Genomic DNA, 17,616 nt, shown 5'->3' on the forward strand with positions numbered 1-17,616 from the left:
AGGAGAACAACGATAGAGAGAAGAAGGCTTCTAGGGTTGTTGGGTCCTTCTTCTTCTTCATGCGGATCTCGTCGATCCTGTAGATATCAACAGGGATGGCTCCATGTCGTGGCCATGTTCGTCACTGGCGCCATGCGCAGGCGTCATCTACTGGTCATCGTTCCACTCTATCCTGGCGAATGTCGTGGTGAACTAACGCGCCTGTCAGCGTCCATACGAGGGTTAGGCAGAACAGCACCGGCACATCCAACGCTGTTCTTGATGTGAATCCCTAGGTATGGCCCATCATGGCCACATGTTACATTGAGGCGTGCCAGCCTCTTCCCTGCCGTTAGAGTTTTGACCTAGACCCATACGCTTGGACCTAGAGTGGTTGGCGGCGGTATGGATCCCGGTCGGATGAGACGGAGCCTGCATCCTCGAGGTCGAACGAGACGGAGCCCGCGACCTTGGGCGAGACGGATCCTGCACCCAAGGGATCGGGCGAGACGGAGCCCGCAGCCTTGAGGTCAGGCGAGACGCAGCCCGTGTCCTCGAGGTTTGACAAGACAGAGCCCGCACCTAAGGGGTCGGGTGAGACGGACCTCACGGCCTTGAGGTCGGGCGAGACGGAGCCCACACCCAAGGGATCGGGCGAGACGGAAACCGCGTCCTTGGTGTCGGGCCAGACGAAGCCCGCACCCAAGGGGTCAGGCAGCGGTATGGGTCCCTATCGAACGAGATGGAGCCCACGTCCTCAAGGTCGAGCGAGATAGAGCCCACGGCCTTGGGTGAGACAGATCCCGCACCCAAGGGGTCGGGCGAGATGAAGCCCGCGGCCTTGAGGTCGGGCGAGACGGAGCCCGTGTCCTCGAGGTCAGACGAGACAGAGCCCGCACCTAAGGGGTCGGGCGAGACAAAGGTCACGGTCTCGAGGTCAGGCAAAACGGAGCCCGCACCCAAAGAGTCGGACGAGACGGGGCTCGTGGCCTCAAGATCGGGCAAGACGGAAACCGAGTCCTTGGTGTCGGGCCAGACGGAGCCCGCAGCCTTAAGGACAGGCGAGACCTTTTAATACGTCTCGAGCCATCCGAAGAAGTCAGCGTGGGTGCTAACTTCCTTGCTTTGAGTATTCCTAATATCAATACCCAACATATCTCTAAACAAATTTATTAAAAAACTAGATTTAAAGATCTTTCCAATGATACTAATTATGTACTATAAATATTAATATTTTTAGTATACATTTAGGCGTTGTTTAGATCCAGCGTGTAAATTTTTGAATGCCAAATCGAATGTTATATAGGGGTGTCGCATGAGGTGTTCGAATACTAATAAAAAACAAATTACAGAATCTATTAGTAAACCGCGAGATGAATTTATTAAGGCTAATTAATCTAGCATTAGCACATGGGGTTACTGTAGCACTTTATTGTTATATTATGGACTAATTAGGTTTAAAAGATTCGTCTCGCAAATTAGCTGCAATATGTGCAATTAGTTATTTTTTAGTCTATATTTAATACTCCAGGCATATGTCTTGCCCTTATTTAGTTTTCATCCTAAAATTTTAAATCTTGTCACATCGAATGTTTGGACACATGTATAGAATATTAAATATAGACTAAAAATAATTAATTGCACATATTGTAACTAATTTGCGAGACAAATCTTTTAAGCCTAATTAGTTCATGATTGGATAATAAAGTGATACAGTACGCGCATGTGCTAATGACTGATTAATTAGGCTTAATAAATTTGTCTCGCGGTTTACCGACAGATTCTGTAATTTATTTTTTTATTAGTATCCGAACTCCTATGCGACAACCCACGTGACACCCGATGTGACACCCTAAAACTTTACATCTATAAACTAAACAAAGCCTTAGTCAAAGTTGTTTCTAGAAAAACGAAAACGATAGATATTTAGGAACGTATTACTTTTTTTTAGAAGGCATACCTCTTGCTGACACATCTCTTTCCTGTTGACATGTCTATGGAAAGAGAGAAAGGATTGTTGTGGTGTGACAATACACGAAGGGTCCGTTTGATAGAGTTCTGGCTCCGATCAAAACAACTTTAGTTTTGGCTTAAGCAGATTTAGTTGAAGAGTTGAATCGGTTTCTTTGGACCGTTTAGCAAAACAACTTCATGGTCCGGTCGTAAAGGAATAGAATGTCGATGCTACCCTTACACTTTCTTTTTTCTTTTCTTTTCTTTTCTTTTCTATCTATCCGACTATTTCTATCTATCCGACTATCCGTTCTCTGATCCTTCGGCCTGTTCGCTGGTTGGTTTCTGGGCTGGTTTGGGTTGGCTGGTGCTGGTTTATTGTGAGAGAAGGCTGGTTTGGACTGGCTGAAACCAACAAGCAAACATGCTACTTATCTTCTGCAACTTGTGGTCAACACGCACGCAGCGTCCTAGCAACGAGCATCTCCGTGCCGCTGCCCTGGCGCCATGCCATCTTCGCACACCCGCCCTGCCAGCTGCTCCGCGCGGCCGCCCTGCCAGCTCCATCCGGCACCCTACAGCAGCTTCGCGCGACCGCGCCTCGAGGGCCCGTCGTATGTGTGCCCGCGCTCCGGCAGCTTGCGGCCCCGTTCGTGTACCCTTAAACCGTTTTTTTTTCGTCTAAAACAGTGTTTTTCTCTCATAAATTTCTTCAGATTCATCTAAATTCATCTAGATTCATCCAAGTGAACGGGCCTGCGCGGCTGCGCCCCGGCGTCCTTGTCCTCCGCGTGCTCCGGCAGCTTGCGCGGCCGTGCTCCGGCATCCCCGTCCTCTGCGCTCTGGCAGCTCCGCCGTGGCCGCACCCCGGCGTCCTCGTCGTCGGTGCAGGAGGGCAAAAGGGGATCTTACCCAGCTGGCAAGGAGGGAGCCGGTGGAAGCTCGTTTTTTCGACTTCGTCTGACAACAACGTGCTGTGAGAGACTCCAAAGGAGCAGTTTCGTTTTGGACCTTTTGGTAGAGGAATCTGCGAAACGGCTTCAGGAGCCGCACAAGAATCACTACCAAATGGCCCCGAAGCACCTGTAGCCATTGTAAATGCCAAGCCATGCAACCACCACCACACGGAGTATTCATTTCATGATCAGAAATTTGTGAAAAGAAACTGTATCATGCGAATACACGACTCGAAGACCGTGAAAATAATAGTGATCTGCAACTCACTATATTACTTTTTATATTATTTATTTTAATCTATTTCTTGCAATTATTCGAATCTTGTTGATTTATTTTATTGCAATTTATATTTATTAGTATAAGTCGCAAAGTAATGCTGAAGATTGAGTCATAAAAAAAGAGGAGGCTCTGTAGAACGAGGTTCCATGTAGAACGCGGGGCGAAGTTGAGCCATAAAAAAGAAAAAAAAATGAGGGCTAAATGCTCGCTACTGTGCTCTAATAGTTCTTAGATAAATTGAGCCTAACAAGCAAAGTCCAAGGATTGAAATAGCCGCTTTTAATTGTTTTAGGATGAAACTGAGACTAAAATAAAAGTAAATTTGAGGATGGACGAGGCTATTTTGAAAGCTCGACCTAAACCGCAGGCAATAGTTGGAGGATCAAAATAACTATTCCGACTGTTTTCTCTGAGAAAGAGAACAAATGGAGGGGGCTCTTGCATCATGTAAAAGGTGCGCAATCGATAGGTCAGATTGCCCTGACAAAGTGACCATTGACCAAACGATACTAGATAACGTGGCTTCATCAAATTGGGTTAGCTATTCAGATTATAAATAAAAGATACTGCTACGTACTCCTTCCAAAGTTATTTCAACTTTCTTGAAAAGTGAAAAATTCTCAAATTTGACCAAAATCATAGAGAAAATGACAAAGATCAACTTAGGGCCCGTTTGGCCGGGCTCCCGCGGGCTCCGGCTCCTGCACTGTAGCGTCCTGTCGGCCGCTCACGAGCCGATAGGTGCCAACGGGAGCCGGAGCCGTGGAAGCCAGAAAAACGAGCTTCTCCGGCTCCAGTGGTGTCAGTGAGAGAGGAAAGGAGGAGAGAGAAAAACGGCTCCGATGAACAGTGTAGCGCCCTGTCGGCCACCCACAAGCCGATAGGTGAACAGTGCGGGAGCCGGAGCCACCGGAGCCCGGCCAAACGGAGCCTTAGCTGAAACCACAAGCAGTGCACTGCATCTCTTCGGAATGATGCTCCAGAACAGTAACAGCTCATTTTCAATATAATGTATTTTTTATTTCAGATTTTTTTCTTGTGTAATTTGGGATATACTGTGCCAAGATTTAATATAAGTCTTCCTTCCCTCCAAAAAAAAAAGAAATAACTCTGTTTTGTTGATTTATGCTCGGCCAAGTTCCAAATCAGCAACGATATCCCTAAAGAGAGAAATCGACCGTGCAAGTGGAGAACCATGCCGTAACAGAATGCTCCTCCAACTCTCAGATCCAGTCTGCTCGACTCATGGAATCACGTCGGTCACCTGATCTGGGCAGCACAAAACTTCCTATCTGATCTGATACTCATGGAATCACGTCGGTCGCCTGATGATTCTATACAAGTTCAGAGCACAAACCTAGAAATGAGTCTTAGGGATGAGCAACTATGCGGCGCCTAGGGTTACACATAATAATATACTATGAAAATTATGGATCTCATTAATGTGAGACAATCTTTCTGATGAGAAAAAGGTACCATGACGGTAAACAACATGAATCCATGTTAAAGGAAACAATACTCATTACCAGATAACAAGCTTCACCCACGGGGAAGCAAGGGGGTAAGGTCAAGCACCATGGATGGAAATTAAAATAGGTATTAACAAGGCCAAACACCCATAGCCAGTGAACGACCAGCATTAGATTATCAGGGTAGTTAGCACATTCTGCGGTAGTTTTAAACCTTGCGCATGAGTAGAAAAAGCCTCTGATCCAGCTCAAAGCTAGCAGCAGTGGAAGGGTCACTCCTGAGCAGCATCAGGAGACCACTGAATGATGCATAAATCTCCCTGAAAGTAAAATGAAAAGTACGGCGTTAGAAAACACAGCTACTTTGGAAAGAACTACTGCCTATGCAAAATAAGATTCGACTCTATGATAATATGAAGGTTTAAACTTTAAACAAATCAATTGAAGCCGTTTAAGTTTTTTTTTTTTTAAAGTAATCAACTGAAACCATTTTATTCTTACTTATCAACATAAGACATTGAAGTGACCTTGAAGGAATTTTCTATATCTATACGCAAATAATGCTATTATCAGATGAAAAGAATGTGAAGATAAACCATGATTAATGGGATATTCAAATCAAGCTCTTTTGATGTTCAAAAGTACTTCTCAGAATTGCCTTTGCAGAATCAAATTCTATCACGGGCATGATTCATCATATGGGCGTCATCAGGATATACGGGTACATTTCCTTTAGAACCAAGAATAACATTAATTCTATAGTTGATGTGTTCACTTTGACAAGGTCAAACGATGTAGAAATCCTTTTATTCTTAATTCATAAGTCAATGGTCGATTCGTGAGCTGTCATATGTACTGGAACAGCTCAACAATAGGATAAAAATCTTAATACACAATACGTAGTAGCACCACAACAAGTGAATCGAATACTCCCATAGTTTCATGATAACGGAATAAGTTCTAGACTCTAGTGCATAAAAAGTGCAAATTGCTACGCTGTTCGATAGCTTTCAGTTCAGGGAAAAGCGGAAAACCATACACTTTAGCATTTTGGCTGGAGGTGTCCTCTGAGATTTTGTAAAGCTTCCCTTGCATGACATATTCATAATTATCTGCCAGAGTTTTTCTACCAGCCTGAAAATTAGATACTTTATGTTAAATAGGTCTTATATACATGCTTCATCACATTGGTGATATCATATTGAAGATATCATATGAACCCAAGACACTGTTACCTGGATGCTGTATTCCATCAGTGAATATCATTAAAATTCAAGTTGAATGGTGCAAATTCAACAAAATGGATAAGTTAATCACCTGTGTGTAGTAGCCAGTATCTGGAGTGCCATCCAAATTCAGAGTAGGCACTAAAACCATGTTAAATTTCTCACCAGCACACACAGGATACACATCCGTAGCAACATCCAGCTGCATATACATATCTAACTGCTCGCTGCGAGCTTCAACACGAGAAACTGTACATGCGCAAGGGAATAACAGAACATGAGGTCATACTAGAACAAGGTTGGCAAGTGGCAACTGAGTAACACAGTATACAGTGGAATATTGATACTACCTATATAAAGTAGAAAGAAGCAGCGTATTAGAAAGTAGTGTGTGGATAGATGAGTAACAAAGTATACAGTGGAATATGTCAAGATAAGAACCTTCAGATAATTGTTAATAATTGCATGCAAATTGTTTCAATATACAGGGTGCAACTTTAGATTTTAATTGTAATGCCCTATGAGAACAAGTACTACAGATAGCAGACCGCTCGAGATTTTCAGCATATAAAATTAATATGAAGGCATGTTGTTTCAGCCAAGTGAAGAAAAGGAAACTATAATCATTATCCCACAAAAAGGAATGTATTTACCAGTTATAATTAGATTAGACGAAGGCTCTTAAAATCTAACAGCATGAGCATGGATTGGCAGCTCCAATTACACAACAAGCACATGGCACAGCGAAATATCATGAGAACAGCTTATAGGTATCAAAGGAAATGACCCACTCTCAGATTTTGAACGCAATTCCAATGCTAATCGCTTATCTGCTTTAGATGGTACCACAATTAATTCTATCAAATAGTGAAATCGTACTAAACCATGAGAACAGCTAACAGTGCCATGAACATAAAAAATGGTGAAATCGTAATAAACCATGAACAACACTGATATGAGCAAGGCAAACTGAACAAAGAAAACATCAGTTCTAACTGTCATTACACTATTATTGTTACTACAGTCTCGCAGTCAGAAATTACCTTTGTCATTTGTGTCGTAGATCGTAAAAAGAAGTGAGAAACAAATAAAGAAAGAAATTACCTTTGTCAAACTTTTTGCCATCAGGATCTAGCCTGGTAACGATGAAGGTGTCCTCGAAGAGATGCTCAGACATCTTTCCTGTAAAAAAGAAGAGCGCCTACATAAACCCTCCTCAGCTATCTCTAGAGTAAACCAGCTACCAAAATCACGCAAGTAATAAGACGGAAAAGCAAACTCCGAGCTACTAATCACGCATCATCGAAACTTCAACCGAAACAGTGCCCACACCAACAAAAGCAGACGACCTTGAATCTGCTCCCAGGCTACCACACACAGTGACAACCCGCGCTCTCAACTGAAAGCAACGAAGGCCGGAGGGGGCGGCCTTTGGATAGGGGCAGGCGCCGGCGGCGAACACACGGACTGGGGACGGGGGAGAAGGCGCCGGCGGCGAACACACGGATTGCAGGAATCTTTCTGTTCCCTCCTCCATGGCTGATGGCTCTCACCAAAAGCAGACAGAATGAGAGGCCCAGCCCAGTAAATTTCGGCCCGTCGAAGCGGCCCATCGCCGACGCCCCTCCTCACCTCTTTCGCGCTGCCGGCGGAGCCACAGCCACCGCCCGCTTCTCGCCTTCTCGGATTCTCCCTCCGACCCGGCGACCCTCCTCACTCCTCGATCCCACCACACGCGCCCCCGCCCTGTCCAGCCGTCCTTCCCATCCAACTAAACCAAACCCTAGCCACCGCCGCGTCTCCCTCCAGCCGGTCGACATGGGAGGCGCATGGATGGTATGAGGGCGGTTCCCTCTCCTTCCGGTTCCAATCTCCCAACTTTCTTCCGTTGGTGCCTCGGCGGCATGGCCGTCTTTGCCTCCGGCTCAGGCTCCGCCTCCGCTCGGGACGCGGATGCCGGTGCTAGAGTATTAGAAATCAGGAAGGAGTTGGAGGCGGACTGCGGCCATCTCTCCGCCTCGCAGGCGGACCTCCTCGCCCGCGCCCACTTCCTCGGCGGCGGCGAGGAGGAGGAGGAGGAGGCCGAGGTGTTCAGCACGCCGCCTCTCACACAGCAGGACCCGCAGAGGCAGGGCCAAAGCCAGCGAGGTCAGGCGGGGGAGGGGGAGGACGACATCGCCATGTGCTCCATGCCCTTCACCCAGACCCAGCCTTCCTCCCCTTCTTCCGCTTCCTCCTCTTCCTCGGATAGCCTGGAGCGGAAGCGGCGGAAGCCGCGGAAGCCTAGGATCTGCACGAGGAAGGTGAGAGCCGGCGCCAAGATCTGGACTCCGACTGCGACTCCGACTCCGACTCCGACTCCGAGCCCCAGCCCCGAACTCGACCCTCTCGTCAGGAGCGTGCTCATGGTCCCCACCGCTCCTCTTCCAACCACAGGTCATAAGGATATCCTCGAGCTTGCTCGCAGCCGCGGCATCTTCTGAGTTGCCTATGTCACGGTGAGTAAGTAGCCCCTTCTGTTCTGCCAATCAATCAATCCATCCATTTCATATGCTAGTATTATGTGATTGGTTTTTATGCATTGTCCAGCAACTATATGACTATCTTTTTCGGTTAGTTGCAAGTCATTGTATTTTGAGCATGTGGAAGTTACTATGCCTTGTTCGATTGGCACAAGAAAACTAGCTAGCCATGACTATTTCATCATTCACTCTTTCGGTAGAGTAACCTGTAATATTAGTGTTTTGCGTTTTGGAATTCAGATGATACATACATTTGTTTCTGGTTTGCCCACTTGCCCCCAAACCCACAAGTCTGGAACAAGTACCAATACTAGAAAGCTAGGCGTGGCCTTGCTGCGCCCCAGCCTCATAGCAGGGCCAGTGCACCTGTAATTGTGTATGGGCCGGAAAGATATTGCGAGTCCAATCGGTGGAGGAGAATAGGAGATAATATCTTCTCTGCGCTGTGCAAATCTGTTGCCTTCCATTTTTTTTCCCTGTATCATCTCAGCTATTGGCACTGTTCTACTCCAGCGCTGTTAGTTGTCGTGGTTCTGGCCCTTGCGCCCTTGCACCACCGATCTCTCTGATGCACACCTTGTCTCAGAATGATGCGAGGGTAACAGCCAGTCCTATGTTGAACCTGAATGTAAGAAGTAAGCAGCAGCAGTAGGTGTCCGCTCCACATTTTTTTCTCTCAGATTCCCCTCTGTTTTTATATGAAATCAGAAAAGAGCAACTAATAGTCCTGTTTTTTTTTATCAATTTTGGGCATGGATCTTTTTTATATCAATTTTGGGCATGTATAAAGTACAGTCTACTGCATGCAAAACATATATACGCTGTTGTTTTGGCAGCGGTTTGCTAGTCTCTCTGGAAAGCATCTGTTTGCTTTGAAAAAAAAAAACGGGTGATGTCTCTTGCTGAGAGTGTATGCATGATGTGTTCTTTTCTCTCATATTTGGCAGGGCTCCAAAACAAGGACCTCATACTACAAGTGGAGCAAGGTGTGGAAATCTTGAAGACCAATGCTCTCCATTCCCATTAACAAGCGCAAGCAAGCAAGATCTAGGACAAAGGCCCTTTGTTCAAGCTGGGTTCCGAAGTGTCTGAGAATAGCCTGAGTCCTGTAATCTGCTTTGCTTTTGTAGTGTCTGCGCTTGTTAATGCTGGTGCTATGTAAGCTGAATGGTATGTTAGTTATTTTGGTCACCTTGCTCTTGATCCCTGGGTGATTGGAGTAATGGCTGCAAACTCTGTAATTTCGTTGCTTCCAAGTAATGAAATCTGGGTTTCACTGTGGTGGAAAAACACTGTATTCTTTTTTGAAGATTTAACTTAGATGAGTAGGCTCTTTCCGCTCGATTAAATTGTCCAATACACTGTTGATCCCTCCTTAATTTTCCCTGCCTCATGATCAAGAAAAGTTCTCTGATGATCGAATTTGTGTCTGGCCCTTCCAGATCTTGATAAGCAGCAGGCAGACAGACGAGTGGAGTAGTGCATTACTGCATTGAACTGTGCCGGTGTTTTTCGGCTAAAACATGTTGATTAGTTGATACAAGATATTGCTGCTGGTGCAAACAAGCTAATGCGACATACTCCAAAATAGTACTTGACAAGTCTAGTCGATCTTGATAATATGTCCTGCATAAGCATCATGTCCAGACTCCAGAGCATGTTTTCGTCTTATACAAACAATAAACATCATGCCCTGCAGGATGAGATAGTCAAAATGCTTCGAGAGCTCTATCTATCCGTGGCTAGTTGTTATAATTTACACCAAAATACTCTTAACTACAATTCCAGTATTAGTAGATTGGATAAGGGGTCTAGTTTTTTATTAGCAATTCCTGAGCTCTTATTCAATCTAGGACTATAGAGTGTATAAAATTGTTATACTATGTCTTTTTCAGCAAAAAGTGCAAGGACTGTTTCCTTAGAGGATAGTAACTCAAATGGTAGCTCTTCAGTTTGCGATAAAAGGTTCCTGAAATAAGAAGAGAAAAAAACAAAGACCGTCACAAACAGATTCTTAGGTTACAAATATAAGAAGAATTGTAGCCTTTGCTACCACTGCATTCTAAATCATACTCTTCTATAGTATAATGTCTACAGATGTTAAAGATAATAGCATTGTGTGCTGAAATTTTCGATTATATCTAAATGGTGATCTTGCGTGAACCTTAAAAAGACCAAATTGGTGATACAAAGAACCAAGACATATTATAGAAATTTATATTAGCAAGCTAGGATCAGGGAACATCAGCGTCACAGTACTAGGATCAGAGGCATCAAATGTTCTCTGAATGACTGAATTGTGAAATTTAAGTGAACTACTACAGATAGCAAGATTCTGACATTTAGCTTAAACGCCAAGGGATCACTGAATTTCTTCATCCTGTAACTTATCAGGGGCATGAGCAGGTGTTAGTAATATCAGTTTATTGGTAAGGAAGTTAAAGATACTGATAACCAGGATTGGTTGCCATCATCCAAAATGAATTTGCAGGTGGCCACTAGATTCTTATTACGTTCTTTCAAATAGCTGCCTTTGGAGCTTATATAGGCACATTATGTAAGTACCTGCCACCATTAATTGAGTAGGACTCCACGGAGTAGCATGGGTGGGTTCGTTTAACTGAATTACCGAGCAGACATCCGATGTTTACATATCCGGTTATCATAATTATTGTTCACTCAGTGACTCAACGATCACGGTTAAATCACAGAAAGCCAGCGGTAAACTAATACTGCGCCATTTTCATTTCATAAATCTTATATTTATAGGAGAGGATGTACACGTTTGACCACATAGGAGCAAAGCAACAACATGAAAAGATATGCAAAAGGTTAATTATATAGTGCCTGTCCACGATCCATTGCCAGCTGGGCACTTCACACATGAAGCGCCGCTACTCTGGCCGGCCTCTAGTGTTGAAGATCACTTCGGTTTCATCTCCTCGATGGAACGATCATTATTATATTGCCATCCATCCATGTACAGGCGGGTAGCAGCCTGAGGAAAAGGCTAATTATATTTGCAAACAAACCCAAGGAAACCAGTGTTCTTCATTGACTATCTTTGTTGGGAAATTATTGAATAGGCTTCTAGCTAGGACATGCCGGCCGCCTCGCAAACTTTAATCTGCCCATAGATAGATTTTTTTTATTTTCTCACTTCCAGTTTCACCAACCGAATCAGCTTGAGAGCATAATTCAGAACTCTACGTCAGATGTAGCCGTCCGAGCACCAAGCTTGCACATCTTATCTTATAGAGTTATTAGTCTTCTCGAGTATCCCTTGCTTCATATTATACTGTGGCGAAGGAAACCATGTGGTCAACAAGTGAGTAACGAAAGCAAATGTAAGTCGTGCCAGTGGTGTGGATGAGAGTTTTAAATCTTCTGATAATTTTAAGGGAGTATTTGGTTTTGTGGGCTTTGAGAACTCTTTTTGGAGTTACTCAAGATGTGGACATGGTGACAACTAGAGCGAGTAGCTTTGGAAGGTTTGCAGTGGCAGTACTAGATCCGGAGGCAATTCCAACCAAACTAGATGTCATTATTAGTAATCGACCAGTTGCTTTTCGAAGTTGAACCTTATTTACTAAACATCGGGCTATGAAGCATTTGGAACACCAAGAATAATGGGAATGAAGATCATGGTAGTGGGGCACCAAAGTGTTAGAAACGATAGGCAATATAAACGACGAAGAACAGTAGATCAAATATAGGGATACGAGATTTTAACGTGGAAAACCCTCCTAAGGTGGAAGGGAAAAAACCACGGGCACCAGCCAGCAAATCTTCAATATATCGGGTGCGGTTACAAACGTCGGGGATTTACAATTTTTCTTATCCCAAGACGACGGCTTACATGAAGTATATATAGATAGAAAATCCTAATAGGTGACGATCCGTACCGCGGGGGGCTTCGGCCTCCCCCCCCCCTTGGACCCCCAGGCGTCCCTGGATGCGGCGGCGAAACATGATGGGCTAATTTCAGCCTCCGTTTCGCTTCGGCCCAAGCTTCCCGGCGACGGACCTCGCTTCACTCCGACAGAAATTAGCCTTTATCTTGCACATAACTGGATTTGGATCACAACTCAACACAAAGGACAGTGAGATGGAGGAGGCACAAAATCATGGCAAGGTTATCAACTCAGGTGGAAGTGCAGTAGTTAGTAGCAATTCAGGAAAAGAAGCAAATAATCCAGAAGCACATATGGATGTTGATCTTGAAGAGGATGATTTATTAGATGAGGAGAATGATCTGAGTGATGCGGTACACGATTTTGTGGGAGTCAAGAAAGGTCATTCGGTGGATGTGCGAGTAGCAGCTTCTCTGGTACCTTCAGGGTCCTCAGCTCCAGCGCGTATGCAGCAACGTTCATCACAGTTATCAAGGTCGGGTGGCAAGTTGGTCTTAGGAAATTTACTGAAAGGGAAGGAGAAGGGGCAGTAGCAGCCGCCTTCGGCAGGGATACATGTGTCGGCCGGTTTGAGGGCTGCTAGTTGGGGTTCGCAAAAAATTCATAACCAGCAGCCTTCCACACTAGTTGGAGAATCAGTTGAGGCAAGGCAGGTTGATGGCACATTAGATGGAGTGCTTGTGGGTGAGGATCAGTACCTTGGCGCCGTTCTTGAGGCCATGGTAGAGGCCGGAGTGTCAGCGGATGGCAATGTATTGGGAAGTGTTATGACGATGGCAGTGTTGTCTAGCGGAGAGCTTACTCCAGTGCGGCGCAGCAAGCGGAATGTGGATGTGGCTGATGTACACTCTCTTGAGAAGGTAGAAAAAAGAGTTGCCATAAAAAATCTCGAGGATCCCCAAGGTAATGCTAAGACAGTTATTAATTCAGTATGTTCTTTTTCTAGTGATCGTATTGAGCAAAATTTAGGAGGGGTGGGGATCAGTCTGGGTGGTAGAGAAAACTTAATTGCTGGTTCTATAGCTTTAATTAAAGATGTAGAACAAGAGAGATTGAAACCTTCGTATGTTGGTAATTCAATTGATAAAGAATGTGAATCAGAGGAGGATGAGGTCGATCCTGATACTTCCACCATCGATCGACTCTATGGCGACTTGACGGAGGAGGTGATGGACGATAGTAATGTGGGCGTTGATGGAGTATTTGTTGACATACCCATCAAGGTGGCAAAAAATAAAAAGTTTAAGAAACTCCTTAATAGGAAGGCGTCTGCAAAAAAAATTGTTCCAATGAAAGAGATCTTCTAGAATTGCAGAGGTCTACGTGACCTGGCTAAACATACCTTTTTACATGATGTGGCCGAAGATAAGAGACTTGATTTTATAGCTTTATCAGAAACCAACAAAAATAGTTTATCAACTCAGTGTCTGGAAAATTTCTGTGCAGGGGCTAATTTTGTTTGGCATTGGCGATGTCTCCGGGGTATGTCTGGGGGGATGCTAATGGGGGATAAATCGAGAAAGCTTCGAAGTAGAAAATATTATTGATGGAGATTACTACATAAAATTTGTCTTAAGAAATAAGGTAGATGGTTTTTGATGGGCCCTATCGGGTTCATAAACACGGGGTCCCTCATGGACCGGCTTCCCAACAAAGGCTTGGCCCAGCAGACGACGTTACGAACGACGCACAACTCATGGGCCGGCCCAAATACCTAAACGACAGGCTAGAAGGGTGATCCAATCGCTGACCGGAAAGCCTGGCCAAGGAGGAATGGCGTCCGCTTTCGACTCTGGCCCGTCTCTCCAACCGGAAGGCCTCGCTGAGGAGGAACAATGCTCGCTTCCGACCCCGGCCCGCCTCCAAACGGCCTCTCCGACCAGGAGGCCTGGCACAACACTACTTCCGACTCTAACCCGCATCCTCGATTGGGGATACGCCGAGCCCCTTCTTATAGCTCCTCTCCGACTAGCGCAATCAGAGCCGACTACGGCCAACCGACTGGGGACGCCCGCTCGGTGAGGACCAGGAAACGGACGGAGAAAGTAAGGCAGGACACTCAAGTCAACCACAGTACCGAGGACTGTACTCTGTACACCTGTAGGACAGTACCGACATGGCATGTCAGAAGGGTACCTTGTGACCTTCCTAGCGTGACAGAACACAAGCAATGTTGTGGGCGCCAACATTTGCCCTACAGTGTTGTGGATGCCGACATTTATCATACCAGGCGAACATGGTAAAACCCCCTACATGCCTTTGGGCATCAACAGTATGACAGACACTGACATCTGGCATATTGGAAGAAGACGACGCAACCTCCCATATGCATCTGACATTTAACAGTGTTATGGGCGCCTACAATCATCTTGTACCTGACGGCGTGAGCGACAAGACTTAGTAACATGCGTACTCTCTCTCTCTTGTAAGGCCACCCCCTTCACCTATAAAAGGGGATGCGCTCTCTCCCAATAGATAGACCCCTTAGTTCACTTACATCGACTCAACACACAACAACAGAACCACCAGGTTCAGACCTCGAGCACATGTTCGAACACTTAGCACATAGCGGAGCTCCCATCACTCTCGGCCCTTTAGACCACGGTCCGATCGGACCTCTTGTACCCCCCATCTTTCTCCCTTCCGTTTGTAGCCCCACAGCAAACTTTGAGCACCTAGGCTCAAGAATAAAGTCACCAACCGACTCAAACTGGATATAGGGCACGTTGCCTGAACTAGTATAAACCCAGTGTCATTAAGTGCTAGGCCACCTCCGATCACAACGTACAACAAAACTACAAATATTTACATGTTGGTCACTTTCTGCACCGACAGTTGGCGCCGTCCGTGGGGAAGACGCTGTACGTTCACACTTTTGGTCATCAGATGGCCCACTTTTTTGCCAACTCCGCAATGGCGGGCTCAAGCGATACGACTCGCTTTGGCTCGCTGGAGTTTCCCGCACTCCCACCTATTAGGATGTGGGTTCCACCCATCTTTGAGCTGTCCTAGGCCTTCCTCTTCGGAAGCCTGGACATCGTCGCTGACCGGCTTAGCGTACTACACCTCCACGAAGAGGCACCCATCCCGACGCTCATCGGAGGGGTGCCCTCCATCGGCTCTGGGACACCCGACGACTTCAACGATGAGGCACCTGCGCTTCATTCCGAGCAAACGCTCTGCTCAAACCTCGCTATGAGTAATATATATACTGTTATTTACATGCTATTTACTATCTTTCACTGATTCTCTGGAGGGACCCCATTGTCCGCACCGCGACCGCCATACGACCGGTTCCCCTATGGCCTCGCGTCCCCCACGGACGCGTATGCCTGGGGGCTCCAAAAAATGCTGACGCCGCCTCCTCTCGTATTCGAATTCATGGGGATAGTGAGCTATGCCCCCACCTATTTCCTTGACCTCATGGATGACAATGTTGAGAGCGATGGCTCCAGCATCGGCGATGTGGCACCTAGCCACCTTCTGTCCCGGGAGTGCACTATGGCGGACGCTCTGGGACGACCACGCGGTGGTAGCGGAGTCCTTACAGACTCACATCCCTCCGGACCCTCGTGTGGGGGCCCTCGCGCCCGCACAAAAGCACGATGAGGAGCTATGACAACGGTGGTAGAACCAGCCACCACCTATGCTGGCGCGCTCGGCTCACCACGCTGCGCCCCGTGTGTGTAACCTGGCGGGTGGTGCCCGGGATCACACCCGCTAGGTCCAACGCAACATTATGGATGGGTGAACGATCCCCCATAGTTTGCTTGGGCTGACCAGAACATCACCGCTGTGGCGATGCTTCTATGTGGCATTCCCAAACCTATCGACTCCCAGGAACGGGCAGTCCACCAGAACCTCTAGGCGCTGGTGGAGACCGCCACTGTTCCATAGGCAGAAAGCTCCGCATCATGACACCGACTCGTGGCCTTTCTCCGCACGAGGGGAGTGGGGACACACCAGATGAATTGCTCCATCCGCTCATCACTATAGCCGCCGAGCGTGGCATGGGACGCCGTGGCTGCACCACGGTCCGACCTGGCGCCCGCTCCACACCGCCCCCCTGTGCGTGAGCGGTTTTGGCTGAACCAAGATGCTCATAGCATCATCAGCAACCGATGTCGGGCCTAGCATGATGATGACGTCCACCGAGTGATAGTGAGGACAAGCGACATAGACCCCGATCGGACCATTGCGGGGAGTGGTAAAATGCACCCCAGGCGCGATCGTCGGCCGGACGACCAGAGTCCTAGCCTGGACGGCCTAGAACCACATGCCTTTGGCTGATGCATCCAAAGAGCGTCGTTCCCATAGCGTTTCCAACCGCCTACCAACATCACCAAGTATATCGGGGAGACGAACCCCGGTATATGGCTTGAAGACTTTTGGCTCGCCTATCGAGCCGGCGGAGTGGATGATGACCACTTCATCATTTAGTACCTCCCTATCAATGTAGGGGAACATGTTCGAGCTTGGCTCGAATTCCTCCCATGTGACAGCATCCGCGACTGGGCGGACCTCAAGAGGGTCTTCGTTAGGAACTTCTAGAGGATGTATGTCCACCTTGGGAACTCCTAGGACCTCAAGAGCTGGCATCAGGAGCCCAGTGAGCCCCTATGAGATTACATCCGTAGGTTCTCCAAAAGATGCAACTCCGTCCCTGATATCATCGACGCGGACGTCATTAGTGCATTCCCCTCCGAGACAACCTGTGAGTCCCTAATCCACAAGCTTAGCTGCCTGAAGCCACATTCCACCCGCAACCTGCTCAACGTCGCCACGAACCATTCCTCCGACGAGGAGGTGATCGGAGTGGTCTTCAACGGAGGCCAGGACAAAGACAAGGCCAAGTGCGAGGATTAGGACAAGGGCCCCTCCACGTAAAAGGGCAAAAAGAACAAGGAAGATCGTCGCCGACAGACCAACTCTATGTTGGTCGCTGCGGCTGATCACACGAGCAAGCAGCCCCAGCAGGGCCTTCCGGACCACTTCAACGAGCTCATGGAGAGCCCGTGCACCAACCATGCCTACCTTGTCAAACACCTCTACAAGGACTGCAAGCTCCTCAAATATTTTCTGTGACAGACCGGCGGGCCGAAGGAAGGAAAAGGCAAGGAGGCAACAACCAAGAAGGGGGTGTAGCGGGCAAGGATCCAGATGACTAAGGTCCCTATACGGCGACTGAGGTAGTCCGACCGGGCACCTAATGGCTAAAGGATGACAACGACGATGTTCTCACCAACACTTGGAACAGTGAACAACTATGTCATTTATTCCCCTAAAATTTAGTCTTACCAATGTTTACTTAACGTTT

The 17,616-nt window shown here is 46.9% G+C and overlaps 2 protein-coding genes across 4 annotated transcripts; one reads left to right on the forward strand and one right to left on the reverse strand.

Moving 5' to 3' along the window:
• Positions 1-4,617: 4,617 nt before the first annotated feature.
• On the reverse strand, positions 4,618-7,600 carry LOC136516697 (DNA-directed RNA polymerases II, IV and V subunit 8B-like). Of its 2 annotated transcripts, none has more exons than XM_066510180.1 (5): positions 7,496-7,600; positions 6,968-7,045; positions 5,955-6,112; positions 5,677-5,771; positions 4,618-4,957 (listed from the first exon to the last, which is right to left on the reverse strand). In XM_066510180.1, exons 2-5 carry the CDS (start codon positions 7,038-7,040, stop codon positions 4,846-4,848), a joined length of 438 nt encoding a protein of 145 aa, XP_066366277.1. In that variant the 5' UTR covers positions 7,041-7,045; positions 7,496-7,600; the 3' UTR covers positions 4,618-4,845. The 2 variants fall into 2 exon arrangements, with proteins under 2 accessions (XP_066366277.1, XP_066366276.1); XM_066510179.1 differs by lacking the exon at positions 7,496-7,600 and adding an exon at positions 7,213-7,351.
• LOC136516696 (uncharacterized) lies at positions 7,532-9,731 on the forward strand. 2 transcript variants are annotated; one of them, XM_066510178.1, is made up of 2 exons: positions 7,532-8,365; positions 9,333-9,731. In XM_066510178.1, exon 1 carries the CDS (start codon positions 7,693-7,695, stop codon positions 8,344-8,346), a length of 654 nt encoding a protein of 217 aa, XP_066366275.1. In that variant the 5' UTR covers positions 7,532-7,692; the 3' UTR covers positions 8,347-8,365; positions 9,333-9,731. The 2 variants fall into 2 exon arrangements, with proteins under 2 accessions (XP_066366275.1, XP_066366274.1); XM_066510177.1 differs by having other exon boundaries at positions 7,536-8,361; positions 9,333-9,727.
• Positions 9,732-17,616: the final 7,885 nt, after the last annotated feature.

This window comes from Miscanthus floridulus, chromosome 17 (assembly GCF_019320115.1).
Source record: "Miscanthus floridulus cultivar M001 chromosome 17, ASM1932011v1, whole genome shotgun sequence".
In the NCBI taxonomy this organism is placed as follows: domain Eukaryota; kingdom Viridiplantae; phylum Streptophyta; class Magnoliopsida; order Poales; family Poaceae; genus Miscanthus; species Miscanthus floridulus.

Excerpts from the sequence above, each read along its gene's own strand:
- LOC136516696 (XM_066510178.1), top strand. The coding sequence starts at position 7,693 with ATGGATGGTATGAGGGCGGTTCCCTCTCCTTCCGGTTCCAATCTCCCA.
- LOC136516697 (XM_066510180.1), bottom strand. The coding sequence starts at position 7,040 with ATGTCTGAGCATCTCTTCGAGGACACCTTCATCGTTACCAGGCTAGAT. Across the intron at positions 6,113-6,967 it reads TGGCAAAAAGTTTGACAAAG|TTTCTCGTGTTGAAGCTCGC; the intron begins GTAATTTCTTTC and ends GCGCATGTACAG. Across the intron at positions 5,772-5,954 it reads ATACTGGCTACTACACACAG|GCTGGTAGAAAAACTCTGGC; the intron begins GTGATTAACTTA and ends TCTAATTTTCAG.